We start from the raw sequence: 27,245 nt of genomic DNA, 5'->3' as shown, positions 1-27,245 counted from the left end.
CCCCAAATCACTCTTTTTTGTTCAGTGAATTGTAGGAAGAATCATCACTCTTTGGTTTGAGGTAAAGATGTACTGCTTGTAGTTTGCATCCATTTGTTCTGGTTTGGCCCTTTAAAGGGACTCAAAATTATTATATTCTTGTTTCTAGAGAGGTACTGGAGGATAGTGGAAAGGGTACTATAAATCAGAGTCAAAAGACTTTATTCGCCTCCTAGCTTTAACGCTTATCACATTGAATGAGTCATGAAATCAAGGTAAGCTTCAGCTTCCTCTTTTGGAGAAATATAATCACTGAGGGTATAGTGAGTTGAAGGTGAAAGCTTCTCATTAGCATCCAAGCATCTACATAGAAAAAATGAGAGTACAAGTACAGGGTAGTGTATTGTGAGATATATATTGTGAGCATGACAGTAACAATAATAATAATTATTATAATAATGTTGATAATAATTTTTGTTTTTTTATTCTTCCTGAAAAGTCTGGCAGATGTTTTTCTTAAGAGAGAAGACAGAAGGTAAGACTATGCATTCAACAGGGAGATGGGATATTTATGTTTTAAAACATTTTCTTTCAGGTTGGAAGAATAGGTTGGATCCAGAGGAATCAACTCCAGACCTGGAAACCTGGAAATGTAAAGTCAGATTAGAGAGGCAGGAACACAATGAAAAAAAACATTCTAGGCCAGACCTAAGAAAACATAATCCCATCATATCAAAGAAGATATTTTCTAAATCTAATGAATGTGAGAAACTCATCAGTTATAATTCAGATCTTACAAAGTGTCAGAAAGTTCACATTGTGAAAAAACCTTATGAATGTAATGAATGTGGCAAGGACTTCCAATGGAGTTCTCATCAGCGAATACATACTAATGAGAAATCCTATGAAAATAATAAATATGAGAAGACCTTCTACTCAAGCAGAAGGCTTATTGAATGTCAGAGAATTCATAGTAGAGAGAAAGTTTGTGAATGTCACATATGTGGAAAAACTTTCTGCCAGTTCACAGAACTTACTCAACACCAAACAGTTCACAGAGGAGAGAATCCATTTGAATGTGTTGAATGTGGGAAGATCTTCAGCTGGAGTTCACAGCTTATTGTACATCAGAGAATTCATGCTGGAGAGAAACTCTATGAATGTAATGACTGTGGAAAGTCCTTCCATTGGTGTTCACGGCTTATTCAACATCAGAGAATACACAGTGGAGAGAAACCTTTTGAATGCAATGAATGTGGGAAGGCTTTTCGCCAAAGGATACAACTTACTGTACATCAGAGAATTCATACAGGAGAGAAACCTTATGAATGTAAAGAATGTGGAAAGGCCTTCCACCGAAGCACAGGACTTGCACAACATCAGAAAATTCATACTGGAGAGAAACCTTATGAATGCAATGAATGTGGGAAGACTTTTTGCCGGAGCTCACAACTTAATCAACATCACAGAATTCATACTGGAGAGAAACTTTATAAATGTAGTGAATGTGGGAAGGCCTTCTGCCGTAGATCACAACTTACACAACATCAGATAATTCATACTGGAGAGAAACCATATGAATGTAGTGAGTGTGGGAAAGCTTTCCATCAGACTTCACAACTTATTCGACATAAAGTAATTCATACAGGAGAGAAACCTTTTGAATGTAGTCAATGTGGGAAGGCCTTCCACAGAAGCACAGGACTTACACAACATCAAAGAATTCATACTGGATGGAAACCTTTTGAATGTAATGAATGTGGGAAAGCCTTCCACAGAAGCACTGGACTAATACAACATCAGAGAATTCACACTGGAGAGAAACCTTATGAATGTAAGGTTTGTGGGAAAACCTTTCGCAGGAGCTCACAACTTACTCAACACAAGGTAATTCATACTGGAGAGAAACCTTATGAATGTAATGAATGTGGGCAGGCCTTTTGCTGGAGCTCACAGCTTACTCGACATCAAAAAGTTCATATTGGAGAGAAACCTGAGTATAGCTTGTGTAAGAATGAGAAACCACTTACTCAACATCATAAAATATGTTCTGGAGAGAAGCCTTATAAAGTTAAGTCCTTATGAATATGAAGAGAGTGAGAAGGGTTTCAGATAGAGCAAACAGAACTGAAAACTAGATGTGAAGGGAATTCATGCCTAATTTCCTTCTGTGACTAACCTTCTAAATTTTTTTCACTCTCCTGAAGTCCCAAGCCATTTCCTCTGTTTTGTCTCACACTTTATAGCATTACTGTTGTGCACTTTTAAATTACTGAGAAACTTGTAAAAATATGAAACAATTTCCTCTATTTACTCGACTCCTCACAAATGCCCAGAATTCTGAACTGCTTTCTTTTTATTGTCATCATGGCAAGTCCCTAGTCCAGGGCATTATTTTGGTAAACATCCCTATTTTTCTTTACATATTGAACCTTGTCCACTGACTCCAAGCTTTTGGGTCTTCTAATTTCCCAAAACCAAAAAATCTCTACCCATCCATTCACCAACCCATCTCTTTTTTTTATTGCCAAACCTCTTGAAAATTCTTCTGATTTCACGTAATAATAAATGGCATTTACATAAGCACTTAAAACTTTACAACAACATTAACATATTTTCTGGAGCTTCCCAAAAATCCAGTGAAGAAATGATGGCAGGCACTGTGATCTCTCTTAAATCTGGAAAAAAGTGTGACTTGCATTTAAGTGATATGTACTTAGGCATACAGCTACTTTTGGGCCTTCATTATCTCATGACCCATCATCAGCAATCTAGTTTCTATCTTAACTATTCCCCCATAGCATCTTTCCCTCAGAAGACATTTATGACTTCCCAATTGCTAAGGACAATGGCCTTTGTATTTTCCCAGATATTCTTCTATGTAGTGTTTGATGCAGTTGATCATTATTTCCTTCTGGGTACTATCTGCCCTGCTGTATTCCAAAATGTCATACTCTTGTGGTTAAATGATACCTTTAAGGTTTGCAGAATGCTTTCCTCTCCACTCCCAACAATCTTTGAAATAGACTAAACAAGTCTTAGTTGTCCCATTTTAGAGAATAGGAAACGGAGAGGGTTCCTTGCTTTTGAGCTAGTAGTTATTGAGAGTCTGATGTGGACTTTAGATCCAGAGGTCCTGACTTCAATTACAACTGTCTTTCCACCATACTATGTTCCTTCACTGGTCCCAGATTAGAACCTCAGATATAGGTTGACTCATCTTCCATACCCAGAGGGCAAGGTTAGTATCTCTCTCAGCTAGGCCTCATGGAGAATTCTCAGCTTGACTATCCTGTCAGAAGCACAGGCAATACCATGAAAGCTTCCTCCTGCTGCTACCACCTGGCTCCAGATCACCTTTCCAGCTTCATATATTACTCTGCTCACGTTCTCCCATCCAGTCAAGACAATAAGCATCTAGGCAATATTACTGTGTGACAGACATTCACTCATTGCTAGGGATACAGAAACATGATTCGAGCCCTCTAGGAGTGAATGAAAGTCATCTTGAAGGAAAAGCACTGACTGTCATCCAAGGGCACTAGGAAAGGCTCCCAACAGAATTGGGGACTGGAAGGAAGCTGGGAAATCCAGCAAGTGGAGGTGAAGAAGAGGAGCACCAATGGGAAGGCATCTTTTGGTATAAAAGCTGGTTCTGTTTCCTTGCTGTCCTTTAGACACAACTCTATTTCATTAATGCACTTTCCTCACCTCCACTCCATGGAATCCCTTCCTTTTGTGCAGACACAACTCAGGTATCATGTTCTATGCTGAGCCTTTTTTGATCTTCCCAATTATTGGCACTTTCTCTTCCAGAAGCATGTGATAATAATTAGTGTTGAGTCTCAATATTCTTTCCTCCCAGTGGAGGATAAGCTCCTTGAAGGAAAGAACTTTTATTTTTTTATCTCTAGAACCCAGCACAATATCTATCACATGGGTGCTTAATAAAGTTCAAATAGTCATGAGAGTTGGTATTACTGCTTTAAGGTTTTCAGTGTGTTTTAAGGATATGTTCTTGATAGATCACTTCCAATTATTCCTGTTAAGGGAATCTTGTCTGGGTAAAATTATTGAAATGCCAACATAGCCAAGAAGAACTAAAAAAAAGACAAACTCGGAGGCTGGATGTGTCTAGTACAATAATCCAGACAGATGATAGTGAGGAAGTCCATGGCAGGGTGTACAAGTAGGAACAGATTCATCGGGACAGATGTAAGAGAGGTTATGAATAGGTAAGGCTTGGTCAGTTTTGGGAAAAGTTAGATCCTCTGGCTTGTTTGAGAAGGAAAAGAAAAGGAATCCAGTAGGGGAAAAACAATGAATTTATCATTTTTTATTACTGGGATACATCAAAAGACATACAATAGGAGATGGAATACAGTCCAGAAATTCACTTAGTAAATTCTAGAAATGCAATAACATGAACTAAGGAACAGGGAGAAGATAAGGGAGGAGGGAATTATTAATTAGAATGGAAATCACAAGCAAAACAAACTTAAAACTTCAAAGGACTGATTAGAAAGTGGGGGTTAAAAGGAGAAAGAAAGGTAGAATCCAGTGGTCTGGGTCGTAAAGAGAAGAGAGGACTTGTTTAGCCTTACTTCAAAGATTGTTGGGAGTGGAGAGGAAAGCATTGTAAAAACCTTAAAGGTATCATTTAACCACAAGAGTATGGCACTTGGACAGACTCTAGATTGGTATTGCTGATCTCATTCTCCCCCTGATGCCTGCCCACAAATGACTACTCCCCACTGTTCTGGGAGAACAGAGAAGGTTTTATATGATCAACAAACATTTATTGTGTCCTGTGAGCTGAGCACAGTGCTAGTGTCTAGAGATAAAAGCCAAAAATCAAAGTCCCTTCCTTCACAGAATAAAAATCATAACCACGAATAGAATAAATTCAACTATTAAACGAAGAATAAAAAAAATGAGCAGAACCTAATAATATGTTTGCAAGAAACATGCTTTAAAACACATTAACCAAAAGCTCAACATTAACACAGTAAAAATGAAGAATTGAATAGAGTTCCTCAGGTGAATTTTGAAAAGCAGAGGAGACATTTGATTTCAGTCAAGGCAAGAATAGAAGTAGATGTGGTTAAAAAGACAAAAGCAGGGGAAACAGCCTTATGTTTAAAGGCAACATAACATTTGAGTACTTAATGGAAAGGCTAATAGTCAAACAGAAGTTGAGACTCTTTAATGTGCCCGCTTCAAAGCTAGAGGAATCTTAACATATATAAGAAAATTGAGAATTTTAGGAAAGTTTGACATGATAAACTGGCAATTACTGAAAATATGCTTATTTCTTAGCTTTGTTTTGGCACCTTTATAAAAACTCATCCTGGAATGAGCCCGAAAAATAATTACAGAAAAGCAGAAATAATAGATAATAACTGACCACAGCATAATCAAAATCATAATAAAGGGAATTTGAATAAAGGATCCACATTTTTAAAAAAGACTAATTAATTTCCAATAGAACAAGTGGGTAAAAAAGCAAATCATTATAACAGATGATAAGTCAGAGTTTTTGGAATACAGACAAAACTTTCCTTAGGGAAAAAGTGCATTTCTCTAAACACTTTCACCAACCAAAAAACTAGAAAGGCAACAAATGAACACAAAAATAGAGTTTGAAAATCAAAGAAGGTATCAAAACAAAAAAATACTGAATTGATAAAATCAGGAGCTGATGATTTTTTAAAAATGCATAGAAAGTCAACTATGAAAAAAGTCCAACAGACTAAGAGGAATATAAATGAAATATAGGAATATTTGTAAACAATCCCCAAATTAACAGAACATGAAATAGAGGGCTTAAACAACATATTCTCAGGAGCAAACAGAACAAGCCATTAATGAATTCCCAAAGAAAAACCTCAGACCCAGGTAGCCTTCCAAGGGAATTCTACCAAAAATTCAAAGAACAGCTAACTTCAATATAACCTAAATTAATTAGAAAAAGGAGAATAAAAGTACCCTATTGAACTTCTATGAAACAAATCATGTTCCTCATACCCCATTCAAGAAGAGATAAATAGGAGAAATATTTAAAATAATGTGATTTGATCATGCCATTTTGTGTAAAAAATAATTTTCAAATAGAGCAGTAAATAGCTCTGTGTACAAGGAAAGAATCTAAAACCAGGAGGTAACATTTTTAATGAAACAACACTGAGGGGGCCACTAGATGGTGCAGTGGACAGAGCACCAGCCCTGGAGTCAGAAGGACCTGAGTTCAAATTCAACCTAACACTTAATAATTACCTAGCTATGTGACCTTGGGCAAGTTACTTAACCCATTGCCTTGCAAAAAAAAAAAAAACAACAAAGAAAGAACAAGGGTGGCCCCAGATGGTGCAGTGGATAGAGCACCAGCCCTGGAGTCAGGAGGACCTGAGTTCAAATCCAGCCTCAGACACTTAATAATTACCTAGCTGTGTGGCCTTGGAAAAGCCACTTAATCCCATTTACCTTGCCTTTAAAAAAAAAAAGGAACACCAAAGATCTTTTCAGTAATAAGTAAAACAGAGATATTCAATGTCACCACTACTATAGATTGTTATTCTTGAAATGTTCATTATAGCAATCTAACAAGAAAAAGAAAGTGAGAGGGGGAGTATAGACAGAGTAAATTAATAGTGATCCCTATTTGTAAATGATATGGTTTATGTAGAAAATCTTTGAGCTTCCATAAAATATCAAATGATTTCAATGAAGTAGTAGGATGTAAAATAAACTCATACAGTCATCAGCCTTTCTGTTACTAATCACTAACTGTACTAATTACTAATAAAATTTAACAGGTAGAGATGGGAAAAAATTTCATTTAAAATAATTATGAGCATACACACACACAAACACACACCATATCCTGGAGTTAGCTTACCATTCAGGACATAGATGAATATAGTTTCAAAAAGATCTCTTAAAAAAAAAAACAAGGCTAAAATGATTGAGGAGGTAATAGTACTCCATGATTTGGTCATTAAAAATATAATAAAAATGGTAGGAAACAAGAAAGGATCAAGGTAGCATTTCTTAGGCACCCATGCACTCTTTTCCAGTGGGTTTAGGATGCAAAGACAAGGAAAATAATCTCCATATTTAAGGAACTTACAGTCTAACAAGGGAAGGCCACACACACACACACACACACACACACACACACACACACACACACACACACACACACACAGAGAAACAGACAAAATCTCAAAAGTCCTGATGTAGTTAGAGGTTTTCAAGCATTAGCGACTGGGAAAATCACAAAAGGCTGCATCTAGAAGGTGGTATAGGATCTGACTTTGAAGGAGTTAGGAGAAACAACTCATTTAATGCCGTGCCAGTCAAACCTCTACTTTATAGATGAATCACAAAATATATCTAGAAGGACAAAGGGTTAAAAATCTCTAGCAAAATATTAGTAGGGGGAGCAGGAATGAAAGGACCTGGCATTACAAGTTCTTGACCTATGATTAAAAAAATATCATCAAACATTCACCAGGTTAGAAAATAGAAAGATTGACCATGGAGGAGATAAAACGGATGACCTAAAACTTGGGATCTGGTTTGATAAAAACTGGGGCTCAAGGATGCCAACCATTAGCAATACCAGAGAAGCTGGGGAACAATTTGGAGGTAAATAGGATGGAAACATCTCACAGCTTGAGTGAAGTATAAAAGGCCACACTTCTCCCTCCCCCAAAATTAGGAAAGAGGACATTCCTTTTACAACTGTGGCTGGTGTGGGAGAATTCTTAACTAAGCAAGGGATGATTGGCTAGAGGAAAGCAAAGAAAATACAAAGAAAATAAACTTGACAGTTTCCATTATATAAAAATTGAAAAATGTTTTATAAGGAATGTGGATATTTGACTTCCACAGATTATAAAAGGAGATGGGACCTGTTCCATCTGGTCCAGAGTTGATCTATCGTCCCTGTCCTTTACAAGTGTGTCAATGAAGTTCATACATATTACTATATAGTATAATGACTAGGGTGGGGAAAACATATTTTTAGATAATGGTATGGGCATGAGCATATTAATTATATTGTAACCTGACCAATGACTGGAAAGAAAGGGAGGAGCAAGTCTTTCAAACTGCACATAAGACTAGACATTGTTGGAATTTACTACTTTTTTTCCACTAGGGAAACTGGTACTATTCTGCAGGAAAGTTATCTAATAAAAAGCTATTTTAATCACTCTGGACTACATATAATTAAGAGTCATTTATTACTTGTTTACAAAACAAAATTAGTGGAGTTAGAATTGGAAGGAAAACAAAAGGAAAACTTCTATAGGAAATATCTCTGATAGAGGTCAGATAGCCAAGATATTTAGGAAATTGGCACAAACATGACAAAAGCCACTTTCACAAAAGAGGACAAAGGAATCTAAGAGTTTTCAAGTGAAGCCATATAAAGAAATAACTCCAAGGTAAAGTAACTCAGATGTGTCATCTCCACATTAATCAGATCGACAAAGATGAAAACGACTGCACTTGGAAGGGGTGTTGAAAAATAGGCACAATTGTCAACTATCAATGTAACTGTAAACCAATGCAACCATTATGGAAACTAGTTCAAAACTGAAATCAAAATGTCACTAAATTGGGCATACCATTTGACCCAACATCAACTACTTGTATGTGCCCCCCAAAGTAGTAGAAAAATGAAAAGAACACATAAACAAGAATATTTTAGCAACAATTATTAATGTAACAAGGCCTAGCAGCAAAGTCCATAATCATCCACTCTAGAGATGCCAAACAAATTATATGGGAATGCAATGGAATTTTATTGAATCATGATAAAAGACGAATATGAGAATTTAGAGAAGCCTGGGGAGGTTTCTATGGACTTATCCGGTGAGACGAACAGAAATAAGAATAATTCGCACATCTTTGTACTTTGATCGTCATTCCAAAGAGTGGTAATAAAGCACGAGGCAGTCTCACTCACCTCTTGGTGGAGAGATGATCACTAGAGGAGCAAGTGAGATGTGGCTGGTGAGTTGATGTGTTTTACTTTACTATATTTGCTACAAAGAGGGTGACTTCTATTTAGGGTTGCACAGGATATCCAGGAGTGTGTTTTTTGGCTATTGATAGAGATACAAACAAACATTAATAAAATATTTTAAAATACACAGGAGAAAATAAAAAAGTTTGGAAGAAAATCCAATTTTATTACCACTTTGGCAAATATATACTTTAAAAAGAGGAAAGAAAGGAAAACAACAAAATATAGCTAATAATAAATGTTTTTCACAGCAGCCCCAAACAGTAAAGAGGGTACCCAACTGAGGAATGGCTTACAAATGATGGTATGTGAATGGAATGGAATATTATTATAGTGCCATAAGAAAAGCTGAAATACAGTTTCAGAGGGAACTGGGAAAACCTCTCTAAGAGCTGCTCCAGAGTGAAGAGAGCAGAACTAAAACTCTGTCTCTCTGTCTCTGTCTCCTCTGTCTCTCTCTCTCTCTCTCTCTCTCTCTCTCTCTCTCTCTCTCTCTCTCTCTCTCTCTGTCTCTCTGTCTCTGTCTCTCTCTCTCTCTGTCTCTCTCTCTCTCTCTCTCTCTCTCTCTCTCTCTCTCTCTCTCTCTCTCTCTCTCTCTCTCTCTCTCCCTCTCCCTCTCTCTCCCTCCATATGTGTGTGTATAAAATTGCATCAATAAGTCTTTCAAAGTTGTTTTCACACACAGACACACACACACACACACACACACACACACACACACACACACACACACACTTTGAAAGACTGTTCACTGCAATGATAAACCACAAGTCTGGAGGATATACCATCCCACTTCTTGCATGATAGGCCATGAATGTAAGAACATTTTGGGATATGGCCAATGTGGGAATTTGTTTTGTGAAGTTACATAATTTTAATGTGGGTTTGATTTATGATATTTTTATTATCCATTAGGGACAGTAGGAAAGAAAGATAATAGATGATAGTAGATAAAATAGAAATAACATTTTGAAGAGTAAAAATTTCAAAAATAAACATACACATAAAACCTAACAGGCCTTATAAGCAATTCTTTTCAGTTCATTGCATATTAATTTGATTGTGTTTATGAATTATTAAATTCATAATTTTAAAATATTAAAGTTGGAACAGGCTAGATTAGGTAAACATGACACAGTGAATAAATGAACCTGGAATCAAGGAAGAACTAAGTTCAAATTCAACTTCAAATACTTACAAACTGTATAATCCTGGGCAAATCATGTATCTTCTGTTTGCCTCAGTTTCCTTGTCTGTAAAATAGGGATTGTGAGGATCAAATAAGATAATAATTGAAAGGGGGCTTAAGCAAAATGCTTCGCACTATATAAAATAAGCACATATTATTCTTGTTGTTAAATACACCCAGAAGCAGCAAAAGTCTATAAGCCTAGTATTCAGGAAACTGGAAAGGATTTGAACTCATGGGAAATTTAGACCACTCTGTAGGTGTAAACTAAAGGCTAATATATGGCAAGTCCTGCCAACTCAGGCCAAATAGAAGTTCTAATCTCTTCGAGGGGAACAGAATGTTTCAAACAAATCCATCCTCCTTGCTTTCCAGGTTCACAAAGGAAAGCCGAGTAGGTTTGGAGAGATGTACAACCTTGTACAGCTTTTTTGTACAGCCTTGGCAGCGGAGGGCTGCAGGGTCAAGTCCACACATAAATCTATCTGCACAGCCCAAGTTTACTTGGTTTCCCAAGTTCCTAGTTTGCTTCTCCTGCTGTCCACTTGCTGTCCGCCACTGCCTGTACCACCTCACCACATCTCACAGTCTGCCCCTTAGCCTGGACAGTTAGAGGGGCAGAGAACAGAACTGGCACCATGCCACGTCTGAGAAAAATTATTATTCTTTAGTCTTTTTCCATTGGCTGATCGCACCACAGCTACAAGGTCAGCTGAACTGATGCGAGGGTGTTGTGTTCTTGCTATAGAGATGTCTTTCAATGTTCTTCATATTCACTAATGCCTATGACTAAGCTGTAATATTATATATAGGCTTCTTGAGAATGTTAGCTTTGGAGTGACTTAGCTTTACTTTGTTGCTAGAAGAATGTGTCCTTTGGAAAGGCAGCTGTGCTGTGTTCTCTACCTAGTGAGGCATATCGTCAGTGAAGGATCCTCTCAGTTGATGCTCCACATAGTGCCATCTTTACTATATGGACTACACCTAAGCATTTTTTTTTATTTTAGTTTCAAAAGTACCATGGGGTAATGAGCCAGGGCCCCAGGAAAATCACCCTGGTTCTTTTACAACACGGATTTGTGTTTGTACGATTTCAAACTTACCCCCACTGATTATTGCAAGGCATTGCAAAAAGTTTTGGTTCAGGGCAAGCTCATTAGCAAGGGAGTCTCCTTATTGGTGGAGATTGATTACTCAGGCTCTGCATCTGTGTGAAGAATGAAATGGTGGAGAGCTTGGGAGACCCTGGTCTTATGGTCTCCGCTTCAAGATAGAAGATACACAGCTTCAGACTCTCCTCAGATCCCTGAAAGGGGAGCTGGCACCTCAACTGGATCCTTAGCCCCAGCTTACTGCCCTAGAGACTTCAGAGTCTCCTTGGCTGGCATCCAGACCTCTTTTGTAGTTGAGCTGAGCTAGCTCATTTCTAAGTAGAAAGTTCATTCACTCTCTCTTGTTTAGTCTGGTCTCAAAAATATACTTTGCTTTCTGTTCTGCTTTTGATCAGGATATTTGATTTATTTGATATTTGATAGATAGATGATAGATAGAAAGAAAGAGATAGATAGATGATAGCTAGATAGATAGATGATGATGAGAGAGAGAGAGAGAGAGAGAGAGAGAGAGATTGCAGGACTGTTATTTTGTAGGAAAAGAGTCAAGCCTTGGATATAGAATTTGAGGATGATGATCAGGAACTCCGCTTGATCCTAAAAATGATTGCCCTTAAACTCACATTTAGGGGGGCAGATAGGTATAATTTTAGTCCAGCCCCACCTCTTTTGGCTTTCTCCTTCCTCTCTTAGCTACTTAGAGTCTACCCTGGAGGAAGCTTTCATGCCACATCTAAATGATCCCATGTGTGCACATACCTTACATGGCCAACATTGTTGTGGAATTAGGACCTGATGCAACCATTCTAGAGAGCGATTTGGGACTATGCCCAAAGGGTTTTATAACTTGCATACCCTTTATTCCACAATATTACTGCTAGGTCTGTCCCAAAGGATTAAAAAAAGAGAGCAGAAAGGACCTAGCTCTCCCTCTCTTCTTACCCTCCCCTCTCCCTTAGATGGGAAGCAATCAGATATAGATTCTATATGTGCAATCATGTGAAACATTTCTATTTTAGTCATTTTGTATGAGAAGACTCAAATAAAAGAGAAAGAATGAAATAAAGTGTAAAATAACCTGCTTCAGTCAGTATCAATTCTTTCTCTGGGGAAACAGATAATATGCTTCATCATGAGAGAGGGAGGGAAAGATGGAATATGAATCTCAAAACAAAAAAATTGTTAAAAAGTGTTTTAACAGGTAATGGGAGGGGCAACTAGGTGGTGCAGTGGATAGAGCACTGGCCTGGAGTCAGGAGCACCTGAGTTCAAATTCAACCTCAGACATTTAATAATTACCTGGCTGTGTGGCCTTGGGCAAGTCATTTAACCCCACTGCTGTGCAAAAAAACTAGAAAAAAAATGTTGTAAAGGTAATGGGAGGGAATAAAATATATTTTTAAAAATAAAAAAATTTAAAGATAATTACGGGCAAAATAAAGAAAATCAAGTAGGGTTGGACTTGAAGAGAGCCAAGAATACGGAGGCAGAGGTGAAGAGGGAGAGAATTCCAGGCATGATGGATGTCCAGGATTGACTAGAGTTAGGAGATGAAGTCTCTTGTGCAAAGAACAGCAGGGAGGACATTGTCACTGGATTGGAGAGTTTGTGGAGGGGAAGAAGGTGTAAGAAAACTGGAAAGGCAGGACAGAGTCAGTTTAGGGCTTTAGGAAGGGGTTTAAATATCTGATCCTGGAGGTAATGGGGAGCCTCTGAAGTTTATTGAATAAGTGGATTACATGGTCAGATTTGTGCTTTGGAAGCCAAGTGGAGTATGGATTGAAGAGGAGAAAGACTTAAGGCAGGGAAATCAATCAGCAGGTTATTGGAATAGTCCAAATGTGAGATGGTGAGGGCCTGTACAAGGACAGTGACAGCACTGGAGGGGAGGGGAGAATCAATAGGACTTAGCAATGGATTGGATGTGGGTGGGAGAAGGGAGTTGAGGATGACACTAAAAACAGGAGACTGAGAAGAATGGTATCTTCCACAATCAGAAGGAAATATAGAAGAAATCTGGGTTTGAGATATGTTGGGCTTCAGATGTCTTTAGAGCATTATTTAAGCTTTTAAAAGAGAGGTTAGGGATGGAGAAAGAGATCTGGGAGTGAATCATATTTAAGGAAAAGGTGGGGGGAGGGAAGTATGCAAAGTCCCCAGCCTCCCTTTCTCCTCTGGAGTCATCAGGGTCCAGTGGCCAGATATGAATAAGGACTCCCGGAGAGGGCCCTGGATTCTGTGGGAGACTGGACTTTTTGAAGCAAGGGTCTTGGTGGGTACTCTGCCCCAGTGCCATGTAATGGGGTCTATGATTGGGGAAACATGACCAGTATCAGAGTAGAGGAAGGACGCCCATCCCTTCAGGGAGGCAGATGTATTGACTGTCTCTCCCAGTGCTTTTCAGGTCATTAAAATCAAGATCCGCAATATTAAATATCTTCTACACATATGGAAAATGCATCATCTAGACTATGGGAAATGAGCATGTAGAATACACATCACACTGCTGACAGAGAAAAAGCAACGGGTCAGGCTAATTGTTGCTCAATCCAGTTTGTGAGGGATTGCACAATCTGCTTTGCCTCACATCTTTCCCCATCCTTGAGCCTAAGATATGCAAAATCAGCTGGTTTTGTCTATGAAAATGATGAGTCATACAGAAATTACATATTATATCTCAAAATCAGTGAACAAATATTAATATTTATTTGATTTTATCATTTTTTTTTTACTTTTCATGATGTTGGGGAGGCTCTGCCTCCTCTTCTTCCCCTGACCCCTAAGTCCCTGCTTTGCCCAAAAGAATATAAATATTTTGGGATTTACAAGCCCCAAATCACTAGCATTCAATGCCCAACCTAGACCAAACCTTTTTCGTCATCGTTTAGGTCCTAACTGGCAGCTAGGTGGTACAGTGGATAGAGCACTGGTCTTGGAGTCAGGAGGATGGGTGCTGGAATCTTGTCTCAGGTGCTCACTACAGATGTGACCTAGGGAAAGTCACTTAAGGCTGGTAGCCTCACATTCAGGGCCCTCGCCAGTCGTCCTGATTCCTATTTGGCTCCTGGACCCAGATGGCTCTAGAGGAGAAGTGAGGCTGGTGAATTAGCACAGCCCCACCTCACTCATATCCAGTTCATGTGCTTGTCATGGCATCCCTCCCTGATGTCATGGTCTTCTTCAAGAGCAAAGGCTACATGAATGCAAATAGTAATTGTGTCTGTTTTGGCCAGAGGGTCTTGCCTTCCCAGGTTTATATTTATTTGTTTGTTTGTTTGTTTGGTGAACTAGGTTAAAGAGGCCCCTCTCCGCCCAATTTCTTTCTTAGACTTAATCATTGTATGGGTGTTTGTCTCAATGAAACTTGAGTTGTTAAAAATTTTCATAGAGATGGTGACAGAATCCCTGAAAGCTCTAGAGATCATGGAGACAGTCGATGAATATTCACAAAGGGCCTACCAAGAATTATGGACACAAGGAAAGACAAAAGAGAGTCCCTGCCCTCCAAGAGCTCAGAGTCTAATGGGGAAGACAAAGAAACAAGCCAGAGATGTTTGTCCTTCCTTGTGGAAGAAGACCAAAGGAGCTGGGAGGTGATGTTCTGGACTTGGGCTTGAGTGAGGGGAGCTATGCGAAGGCTCCAAGCTCACTTTTTCTCTGAGCCATCTGGGTCAGGTCCTCCTGACTCCAGGGCTGGTGCTTTATCCACTGTACATCTAGCCTTCCCTAATGTTTTTTTTTTTTGTAAGGCAAAAGGGGGTTAAGTGGCTTGCCCAAGGCCACACAGCTAGGTCATTATTAAGTGTCTGAGACTGGATTTGAACCCAGGTACTCCTGACTCCAAGGCCGGTGCTTTATCTACTACGCCACCTAGCCTCCTCTTAATGGTTCTTCTTTAGAGTTGGCAAAGACACAGAACTTGAGTTGGCAAGAGCTCAGTCCCACAATGTTCCTATTCCTACGATAGAAGTCCCAACATAACCAGGTATATATCCAGCCTTTGCTGGAAAATCTGTAAGGAGGGGAACCCCATTATCTCTACCTATTCATACTGGAGAGAAAATTTTAAATAAAGCAAATATGGGGAATCATTTAGTTACAACTTGGTCCTGTCAACCCTAAAACTGGAAGAACTTTAAAAATATAGAATTAGGGCAGCTAGGTGGTGCAGTGGATAGAGCACTGGCCCTGGAGTCAGGAGGACCTGAGTTTAAATCCAACCTCAAACATAATATCATTGCTGATATTACGGCAAGAAGGAACTCGGGTGGGGTAGCAGTGGCCCTGGAGTCAGGAGTACCTGAGTTCAAATCCAACCTCAGGCACTTAATAATGACCTAGCTGGGTGGCTTTGGGCAAGCCACTTAACCCCATTGCCTTGCAAAAACTTAAAAAAAAAAAAAAGGTGCAACCCTCATGGTCAGCCACCAAGGAAGTTAATGATTTCCCCTAGCCTTTGTTTTTGGACAAATATGCCTGTTGGGATTCACACCTCCAGCTGGGCACTGGTCTGAGAAATAATTCAGGAGATGTGGACTTCTCTCCCAGGCAAGTGGCATTTTATTGGACACTGTGGGCTGAGAGTTGGGAGATACTCTAGCAAAGAGGCATCTGACATGTCCTCCTTTTTATAGGGAAAGAGGGGGGTAGCTAGGTGATTAAGTGGATAGAGCACTGACCTTGGAATCAGAAGGAAAGGAGTTTGAATCCAGCCTCAGACACTAGACACATTAGCTGTGTGATCCTGAGTAAGTCACTTAACCCTGAATGCCTTGCATCTCCAGTTGTCTTGATTCATAACTGGCCACTGGACCCAAATGGCTCCAGAGGGGAAAGTGAGGCTAGTGACTGAGCACAACATGCCCTTTACTCAAATCCCATTCATGTGCTTGTCATGTAATCATCTCCTTGACGTCATAGTCTCCTTTGATAATGAAGGACAAGGGGCGGCTAGGTGGTGTAACGCATAGCGCACCGGCCCTGGAGTCTGGAGGACCCAAGTTCAAATCTGGTCTCAGACACTTAATAATTACCTAGCTGTGTGACTTTGGGGAAGTCACTTAACCCCATTGCCTTGCAAAAATCTAAGAAACAAAAGATAATGAAGGACAACCATTATAGGGAAAGTGGAGGGAAGAGGAGAGAAGAAATGATCTCAGACAAATAGTTGTGGGTCTAGAGGTCAGAAGTGACCACCAGGACAGGCCTTCTCAAAAAGTTATAACACATGGTTGGAAAAAGGACTTTTGTATATTAAAGATGACTGACCTTTGTATAAGGTTAAGATAACCCTATTCAGTGTATACAGCAAATACACAGGAGACCAAAGATCTGGGGCAAAAGGTAGGAGATAGGGGTGGTTGGGCCAGTCATAGTTAGAATTCTTGGTTTTAGTAAGGACCCAGGAAGGACACTCAGAGCAGATCTAAATGCTAGGGAAGGGACTCATTAATTGGGACCCCACTTTGCCTGTGTCTCCCTCAGTTCTGGGTGATTATCTCGGACAGATGGCCTCCACCTATATATGTAAATCCCAGAGAATTAAACTTCATGTCTAACCTATATTTTCCATCATTTTATTTTAACCCTATATGTTAAGGTTTACAGTTTTGAGTTCACATTTCTGTTTCCTTAGTCACTTTGTAGTATAGAAATACTCATGTTATTAATGGGTGATAAAAATTACAAGAGATCGGTATTTTATCCAAGGATGATAGTCTTTGAGGAGGAGTTTGGGGCAAAGATATTGTGCAACTTTCGTGATTAGGCCACAATGGAGATGAATGATTTTCCCTATTCTCTGTTTCTGTATAAAAATCCCTAGTTCAAGGATAGTCATTTTTCTAAAATAACCTCCACCTTAAGGTTTAGAGGTAAAATCTTAGAGAATAAAACTTAATAATGTCTAACCTATATTTCCTGTCATTTTTTTTTGTTCTTGCAAGGCAATGAGGTTGTGACTTGCCCAAGGTCACACAGCTAGGTAATTATTAAGTATTTGAGGTTGGATTTAAACTCAGGTCCTCCGGTGCTCTATCCAAGTTCTTCCAGTTTGAGAGCTGAGAGGACCAAGTTGTAACTGAGTCATTTAAGTTTTCTCTCTGGTATGAATAGGTTTTCCCACATAAAGACAATCTTCTTTATCTATTATCACTTCCTGGGATGATTCTTTATTCTTTGGACTTGGCTACTTAGTCCCGGACTTGTCTTCAAGTCCTGAAGAAATAATTATAAAATATAAATGCTTTTGGATCCTTAGGCTGAATGAAAAAGAACCTGCTGCAATGGAAATGAAATAATATAACTGAAAACAGGACAACTATATAGGAAACACACAATATTAGGATTTTAAACTGCGTTTTTGGTCTAGAGATGGCAGGGATGCTCATTTGTGTGACAGGGGAAAACCCAATCATTCTGGCTTTCATTGAATAGTCAATAATACACCTCAGTCCAAGCCTTAGTTGCTTATTTTGATGGCTTGAGTGAGTGCAACTGGCAACTGTTCTCTGTTCTGGCCATGAGGATCTCCCCTCCTAGAATATTTTTGCTTTGGTAAACTAGACCATCTTTTCTCAGTTCTTAACCAGCCCTTAGTCATTAAACAGGTGTTACTTCAAACAGATAGGAAAAAACTTTAATTTTAAAAGGCCATGGTCACCCAATTGCACCCTGGGCCATCACCAGTCCTTTGGACTTTTGCTTGCCACTGGACCCTGATGACTCCGGCTGACTTTATGCAGCTCTGCGTCCCTTCAATTCAATTCATGAGCAAAACAAGACATCACCTTCTTCCAGAATAAAGGATCAGCAACAAGAGCCAGGCGAGGAAAAATCCACCAGGGAGTTCCCAAAGTGTGGTACTCAAACTGAAGAATTGTGTGTCGAGATGGGATTTCTACCCTAGTTGTAATGCATAGAAGACCGAACAGGGAACACAGCTGAAGGGGAGTAGCTCATCTCGATTTAGAGAAGTTAGGAGGGGAAAGGGTCATTTAATTAGAGCCAGACACTGATGGAATCCTCCACTATAACACACCTGAGTAGTCATTTAGTTTCTGCTTAAAGAGCTCCCCAAAGAAGAGGGACACAGCCGTTTTTAAGGCAGTTAATGTCACTTTTGGACAGCCTTAATTGTTAAAAAATCTTTTCCTGACATCAAAATTACTTTTGCCTTTTTGCAATTTCTGTTGTGGAATAACTTTTGATATTTTAAGATTTTAAACATCTCACTAATCATATTCTCAGTATCTTTGCCCTTTTTTCTCCCAGTCATCCTACATGAGAATAGTAATTGTTTAAAGGCAAAATAACCCAAATCGATCAAGACAGATACTTCTTACTTTATGTAAGAATTCTGAAATTTCAGCCATCAGTGTTAAAGACCATGTGCAGTGGACAGGGAAGGGGCCACAGGCTGCACATCTGTTAATTTTACAGTACTGTGCCTTTTTTCATAATTATCATGATACTGTCTCTTTTTAGTATACTTTATGACTTGTGTAAAAGTACTATTTTGTGTATTCCTGTTTTCTAGGCCAAGTGAAGTTGGGAGGTAGGGCCAACCTCTAACCCTAACCTACATCCACTACAATTTTCATTTTGTAACTCTAACCCGAGCTTTCAGAATCAATATACTTTATTTGCTGCACATAAAATTAATTTATGTACAGGTCTAAAGAAGTGTCCACTTATGAAAAGTGAACTATCATAAAAGTCTGAGAATATACACTATGTTCCGTCTTCATGGACCTCCCCACCTCAGCAAAGGGATGGAGTGAGTTGCATCTCCTACCTTTCCTTTGGACTCATGCTTTTCTTAGTAATTCTCATTCTTTATGGCTTTTTGGGGGAGGGTGGAGGGGAATAAGTTATTCTGTTATGTTGTCATAGTCATTATGTAAAATGTTCTAGCTCTTCTGAAATTATTCTTTATCACTTCCCATACACCATTCCACGCTTCTCTGTATCCACTGCATTCATTTCTTACAGCACAGTAATATTCCATTACATTTGTGTACCACCATCTGTTCAAGGGATTCCATAATTGGTAAAGAAGTAGCTAGGTGGTACAGTGGAAAGAGCAATAGGCTTGGAATAAGGAAGATCTGAATTCAAATCTAGCTCTTCCACTATCTGTATAATCCCGGAGTCACTTAACCCTTTTTTGCCTCAGTGTTTCTTCATCTGTAAAATGATTTGGAGAAGGAAATGGTAAACTACTCCAGTATCTTTGACAAGAGAACTCCAAATAGGGTTAGTGTCAGATATGATTGAAAGGACTCGGGGGAAGCTAGGTGGCTCAAGGGATGTAGCACTTTGGAATCAGGAGGATCCGGGTTCAAATCCAGTCCAGTCTCAGACATTTAATACTTATTTAGCTGTGTGACCTTGGGCAAGTCATTTAACCCCACTGCCTTGCAAAAACCAAAAAAAAAAAGACTGAAAAACAAACAACTGTTAAACATCCACTTTGTTTCCAATTTACTAATACAATAGTGTTACTATACTTTGGACTACATGCAGACTTTCTTCTAATTAATGGCCCCCTTTGGGTAAAATCCCCGTATTGGAGTCTCTGGTCCAAAGGGTAAGACATTTTCATCACTTTATTTGCATAATTCCAACGTGTTTCCAAAAGGATTGTACTGACTTGATAGCTCCAACAAGGTGCTTAACTTCCCATAACTATTCCAACATTGACTATGGCCATCTTTTGGCATTTATGCCAATTTTATAGGATGTTAGGTGAAATTCAGGGTTATTTTGATTTACATTTCCTAATGATTCAGAGCATTCTTTCATATGGCTGTTAGTAGTTTGCAATCCTTTTGAGAACTGTGCACATCTTTTGATAAATTTATCAGAGAATAGCTTTGGGATATATGTTATGAATATATACAAATATATGAATGTGTATTTTTGTTCATACACCTTGATTACCAACTCCTTATCAGATATTTGATACAAACCTTTATTCCCATTTAACTGCTTCCCTTATTATCCTGAATGTATTAATTTTATCTATGCTGAAACTTTTCAGTTCCATATAATCCAAGTTATATGTTCTTTAATTTTTGTGATCGCTTCTATCCCTTATTTGGACAATGCATGTCCTACCCATAGCTAGGAGAGACATATGATCTGTTTTTCTTCTAAAGATTTCATGGTACTATTTTTAATTTCTTCCAGAATGCTTTTTAATTTTTCTAATTTTAATCAAATAAGGGTTCTTTCTTATAAACATAATTTGTTTTTAAAGTTATCAAATATGAAGTTACTGAATTTTATTGTTTTCAACTCTACCTTATGTCTGTTTCATTGATCTAGTTTAATTTTTAAAATATTTTTTCCAATTACATGTAAAAACACCTTTTAACATTCATTTTTAAAAATTTCGAGTTCCAAATTTTCTCCATCCCTCCCCTACCCCTTCCTTGAGAAGACAAGCAATTTGATAAATATCATACATGTGAAGTCATGCAAAACATATTTCCATATTAGCCATGTTGCAAAAGAAAACACAGATTCCACCCTCCCCCACCCACCCCCCAAAAATAAAAAGAAAAGATAGTTAGAAAATAGTGTTCAAACTTCCCCAGTTCTTTCTCTGGAGGTGGCAGACATTTTTCATCACAAATCCTTCAGAAATGTCTTGGATCATTGTATTGCTAAGAATAACTAAATCATTTGTAGTTGTTCATTCCACAATGTTGCTGTTACTAGGTACAATGTAATGTTCTCCTGAAGTAAGCTGCTTCTGTTCACTTGACCTTGCATCAGTCCATGCAAGTCTTTCTAGGTTTTTTCTGAAACCCTCCTCATCATTTCTTATCACACAACAGTAGTCTATCATAATCACATACCACTTGTCCAGCCATTTCCTCATAGATGAGCATCCCCTCAATTTCCAGTTCTTTGCCACCACAAAAAGCTGCTATACTTTAGTACATATAGGTCCTTTTTCTTCTATCTTTTTGGGATACAGAACTAGTGGTAGTATTGCTAGATCAAAGGGTATGCATGATTTTCTAGCCCTTGGGAAGAGTTCCAAATTGCTCTCCAGAATGACTGGAGCAGTTCACACCACCAACAGTGCATTAGTGTCCCCATTTTTACCACATCCCCTCCAGCATTTGTCATTTCCTGTCATATTAGCCAAGCTGATACATGTAAGGTGTTACAATTCAGTTGTTCAAATTTGCATTTCTCTAATCAAGTGATTTATAGCATTTTTTTTCCATGTGACTATAGCTAGCTTTGACTCCTTCTTCTGAAAATTGCCTGTTCATATCTTTTGACCATTTCTCAACTGGAGCCAAGTAAAACCAGGGAAAGACCTTAATTTAAAAAGCTAAGGTCCCCTACTGCACCCTGGGCCATCACCTCTTGCCTTGGTTCTTGTCTTGTCTCGTCTCCAATGAATCCAGACGAATGAAGCTGATGACTTTGTGCAGCTCTCCTCACTTAAGTCCAATTCATGAGTATATCGAAACAGCACCCTCATGATGTCATTGGTCCTCTTCCAGAATAAACAACAATCAACTGAGGAATGACTTGTATTCTTACAGATTTGACTCAGTTCTCTCTATATTTGAGAAATGCAACCTTTAACAGAGAAACTTGCTCCAAAAATGTTCTCCCATGGCTTTCTAATCATGGCTGCACTGGATTTGTTTTCAATACCTTTTTAATTTAATGTAATCAATTATCCATTTTATTTTCCATAATGCTTTTTTTCATTATAAATTTTCCCCTTATCTATAGATTTATTTTTTTAAAGCCATTACAAGATAGTTTTAATGACTTGTATTTATATAATATAGTTTAAGGTCTAAGGCCCCCCTTTTCCTTAACTCTTTTCATTAATTTTCTTGATATTCGGGGCAGCTAGGTGGCACAGTGGATAAAGCACAGGCCCTGGAGTCAGGAGTACCTAGGTTCAAATCCGGCCTCAGACACTTAATAATTACCTAGCTGTGTGGCCTTGGGCAAGCCACTTAACCCCATTTGGCCTTGCCAAAAAACCTAAAAAAAATTTTTTCTTGATATTTGAGATCTTGCCCCTTTGCATTTCACTGGTTTTTCCTGGTTCTGCTCCTCTGGGGTTAAACAGAACAAATGTAATCTTTCTTCTATATAGCTAACATACGAAAAGTCTCTCCTCCATGCTAACTAACCACCCTTAGGGCAGCTAGGTGGCGCAGTGGACACAGCACTGGCCTTGGAGTCAGGATGGGAGTTCAAATCTGACCTCAGACACTTGTCACTTATTAGCTGTGTGACCTTGGGCAGGTCACTCAACCCTGATTGCCTCGCATCCAGGGCCATCTCCAGTTGTCCTGATTCATATCTGGCCACTGGACCCAGATGGCTCTGGAGGAGAAAGTGAGGCTGGTGACTTAGCACAGCACCCTATCAATTTAAATCTAATTCATGTGCTTGTCATGGCATCACCTTCCTGATGTGGTCTTCTTCAAAAATGAAGGACAAATATTATTATAATTATTATTATTATTATAACCACCCTTAGACCCTTCTACTTTATTCAAGTAGGCGGCTGTGTTACAAAAGTTTTGTACCTTTTCAATGTCCTTCTTGAATTGTGACGCCCCAAGCAGAACCCAATATGCCAGATACGGTCCAACCAAGGTACAATGTAAAGGGAGTATTGCCTTCTCATTCCCAGAAGCTGAAAGAATACATGATTGCTCAAAACCTAAAGTGGTATTCATTATTTTTTATATTCATTATTCATAGGTTTTTCTCCTAAGTATGAAGAGTAAAGTGGATGTTCTGAAAGTTATTTTCTCTCAATTATCACCAACCTCTTCATTTTTTTTGATGGCTAAATTATGTGTTCCAGTGGAAGGCATAATCCCACATTCTTTATATTTATCTACAGAATGAATTCTCTGATATCCAGTTCCAAAAAAAAGTCTACATATATATATATATATTTATTACTCTCTTAAGTTTTTGATGAAATATGGGTTCTCCGATGACCAGTATGCTGGTCTTTTTAAGATGAAAAGCCTTCCCATATTTATTACATTTTCATGTGTCATCTGACGCTGAGTAAAGTTTGTGCTCTGACAAAAAGCCAAAATTTTCAAATTCATTATTTCTTCATTATAAAATTTTTGATGTACAATAATATGGGATCTCTAGTGGAAGGACTTATCACATTCATTACAATCTCAGGATTTCTCTCCAGTATGAATTCTCTGATGATCAGAGTCCAAACCTCACACGAAAGCCTTTCCACACTTATATTCCTAAGTTGTCTCTCCAATATGAATTCTCTGATCAAATAAGTCCTACACTACATCAAAAGGCCTTTCCCATTCATCACATTCATGTCTTATACTATATTAAAAGGCCTTTCCATCCATTACAATCATATTGTTTCTCTCTATTATGGTACCTTTTATGTCCAATAAGATGGGATCTCCTACAAAAAGTCTTCCCACATTCATCACATTCATAAGGGTCCTTTCCCGTATGAACTTTCTGGTGTGAAGTAAGTTGTCCACTGAGGCGAAAGGCTTTCCCACATTCATTACATTTAAAAGGTTTCTCTCCTGTATGAATTCTCTGATGGACTGTAAGCAGAGACCTCCACTGAAAATCCTTCCCACATTCATTACATTCATATGGTTTCTCTCCAGTATGAATCCTCTGGTGTGAAGTAAGCTGTGACTGTAGGCGAAAGGCTTTTCCACATTCATTACATTCAAAAGGTTTCTCTCCAGTATGAATTCTCTGATGTACTATAATTAGAGATCTCCACTGAAAGGTCTTCCCACATTCATTACACTCAAAAGGTTTCTCCCCAGTATGGACTCTCTGGTGTACAGTAAGCTGTGACTGTAGGCGGAAGGCCTTTCCACATTCCTTACATTCATAAGGTTTCTCTCCAGTATGGATTCTCTGGTGTAAAGTAAGTTGTCCACTTTGGTAAAAGGCCTTTCCACATTCATTACACTCATAATGTTTCTCTCCAGTATGAGTTCTCTGGTGTACATTAAGTTTTGTCCTATGGCCAAAGGCCTTCCCACATTCATTACATTTATAAGGTTTTTCTCCAGTATGAAGTATCTGGTGTAAAGTAAGCTCTAAGTTCCTGCGGAAGGCCCTCCCACATACATTACACTCATAAGGTTTCTCCCCAGTATGGATTCTCTGGTGTACGGTAAGCTGTGACTGCAGGCGGAAGGCTTTTCCACATTCTTTACATTCACAAGGTTTCTCTCCAGTATGAATTCTCTGGTGTACAGTAAGTTGTCCACTCAGGCGGAAGACCTTCCCACATTCATTACATTCATAAGGTTTCTCTCCAGTGTGAATTCTCTGGTGTGCAATAAGCTGTGACTTCATGAGAAAGGCCTTCCCGCATTCATTACATCCATAAGGTTTCTCTCCAGTATGAATTCTCTGGTGTACAGTAAGCCGACCACTTAGGTGAAAGGCTTTCCCACATTCTTTACATTTATAAGGCTTTTCTCCAGTATGAATTCTCTGGTGTAGAGTAAGCTGTGAACTCAGTCTGTATGCTTTCCCACATTTGTTGCATTTAAAAGGTTTCTCTCCAGTATGGATTCGCTGGTGTAAAGTAAGCTGTGACCTCAGGCGGAAGGCCTTTCCACATTCATTACATTCAAAAGGTTTCTCTCCACTATGGATTCCTTCATGTAGAATAAGTTGTGAATTCCAGCGGAAAGCCTTCCCACATCCCTTACATTCAAAAGGTTTCTCTTCCGTATGCATTTTCTGATGGTGGGTAAGTTCTGTTGACCAAAGGAAAGTTTTTCCACATTCATTACATTCGTAAGGTTTCTCATCAGTATGTAATCTACGCTTTTCAATAAAGTCTGAATGATTACTGGAATGTTCCTTCCGAATGATTTTTATTTTGCTAATATGTTTCTTCTTCTCATGACTGTGTGTACTCTTTAAGTTGGTATCACATTCCCAGGCTTCTTTCAACTTTAAGACACAAGGACTGTCCATTCTGAGTTTTTCCCGGGGAGATTCTTCTATATATATGTCCAACACTGAGTTTAACTGTTTGTTTTCAAGTCTAGTTTCCCAATCTGAAAGAAATAAAAACAAGTCAATATTTAATGACACTCTTGACAAATATGGCCTGTCGCCTTTGTCTTCTATTGAGAAATAAAATTGTGATACTGTAAAAGTAGAATTATACTAGAACCTTAAGACTGAAATTATAGTTTCTATAGAAGTTGGATGAGAAAAAACATACCTTTATTTCAATGTAATTAGTTTCCCTTGTTATCCCATATAGTTTATTTCATGCATTTAAAAATATGGTTCGAGAAAAAATTCATTGGCTTTAACGGTTGGCCAAAAATATCCATTATACACAAAGGATGAGAAACCATATGGTAAAAGAATTATGTTAAAGATTACTACGTTTAAAGTCAGGTACACCATATGAAATCCTTCCTATGGATAAAAGATTCTGGTGAGGTTGGTAGGTAAAGTAGTTATTACGTGTTACAAAATAGGGAGCTGAGGCTCATATTGATTTTTATGACTTAGCATACTGCTAAGAAGTCAAAGAATCATAGAATTTGAGAGGTAAGAATAACCTTAGCAGTCTTCTAGTCTAAACTATACCCAAAAGGAATCCCATTATAATGTGCTGTTGTTTGTCCATAGTTCTGGAAGAAGACCAATGACATCTTTCATGAGAGCGATGTCTTGACTTGCTCATGAATTGGCTTTAAGTGAGGCAGGGAGAAGAGGAGAACAGAATAGTATTCTCCAACTCAAATTGGTGGGTTGGGTCCTTAAGTGAGGGAGAGATAAGCAATATCATCAGCTTCACTCTCTCAACCAGAGTCATTAGAGAGTCCAGTGGCTAGACAAAAGTGAAGACGCCTGGCAATGGCCCCCAACATAACATATTCAACAAATGATCACTCAGTCTCTGCTTGAAGATTCCAATTAAGAGGAAACCTAACACCTCTTGAGTTCCACTTTGGGACAAATGTAAAGTGTTAAAAGATTTCTTTCCAAAAGCTATCCTCAATTTATCTCATTGTAATTTTCACCCACTGCCCATGGCTCTGATCTCTGGAGCCAAACCAAAACACATCTGATTCTTGTTCCATATGACAAGTCTTTGTGAGAAATAATTCCAATCAGTGTCAATCTGATATGATTCTATACAGGTAATAATTCTAAACTCTGAATATTGGATCCCAGAGCTGTGAGCTGCAACCTGTAAGATCCCTTGCATAATCATAGGAAGCTATGTAGGAAGTTTTTTCCTTATCTGGGTGACCAAGCCCAATGAAGCAGAGGTGACTCAATTACATGGAAAGTTCCCAATTTACTTCTGTACTTCTGGAGCATTCTCTCTTGTCCATCATGAACAAGTAACCATCATATGACAACCTAGTCAACAGAGATATTCCTTGCTTCACCCAACTCATGACCGGATTGACATATCATTTTTGATTACTTTTGTTTATATGTCATATGTCAACCAAAGAAACTGTATTTTGCCATGCCTCTTTTGGATATTTGGATATCAAACTTATAAATCCACAGTCCCAGAAGAAGGGGATATTTCAAAATTGTAAGGAATATCTCAGGTCTACTTCACTGGAGGTGACCATGGACTCTTTAATAAAGTGCCACTGGTACTTTTATTGTAGATGCAACAACTTTATTCACTACATTGATGACACTCCAAAATGGGAGTGGGATTCATAAACCTCAACCTCTTTCGGTCGGTCCCTGCGGGGGTATCCAAAAAGGAAGTGCCTTGGTAGGTTGGACTTCCCTCATTGTCTTCAAGATTCTCTGAGCCAAAGATAAGTTTCTTCAAGACTGATGAGTCTACCTCGATTTCATTTTTTTTATGAAAGGTCCCCAAGTGGGCTTGAAGGGACTG

At 38.6% G+C, this 27,245-nt stretch overlaps 2 protein-coding genes across 3 annotated transcripts in view; one reads left to right on the top strand and one right to left on the bottom strand.

The window, feature by feature from the left end:
- Positions 1 to 25,495, top strand: part of LOC141497124 (uncharacterized) — a 32,984-nt gene extending 7,489 nt beyond the window's left edge. For both annotated transcript variants that reach the window (XM_074199736.1, XM_074199737.1), the window contains one exon: positions 575 to 25,495. In XM_074199736.1, the coding sequence (XP_074055837.1) occupies positions 575 to 2,064 (1,490 nt within the window). In that variant the 3' untranslated portion in view covers positions 2,065 to 25,495. The remainder of the gene's footprint in view (positions 1 to 574) is intronic.
- The window catches only part of LOC141497082 (uncharacterized), an 857,774-nt gene that overhangs the window by 815,655 nt on the left and 14,874 nt on the right, over positions 1 to 27,245 (bottom strand). The window contains 1 exon segment of the mRNA XM_074199666.1: positions 23,776 to 25,413. Coding sequence (XP_074055767.1) covers positions 23,776 to 25,413 — 1,638 coding nt within the window.

The sequence above is a fragment of the Macrotis lagotis genome, chromosome X (assembly GCF_037893015.1).
Source record: "Macrotis lagotis isolate mMagLag1 chromosome X, bilby.v1.9.chrom.fasta, whole genome shotgun sequence".
Taxonomy (NCBI): domain Eukaryota; kingdom Metazoa; phylum Chordata; class Mammalia; order Peramelemorphia; family Peramelidae; genus Macrotis; species Macrotis lagotis.
Note: the sequence above shows the minus strand (reverse complement) of the source record. Positions and strands in the feature narration are given on the sequence as shown.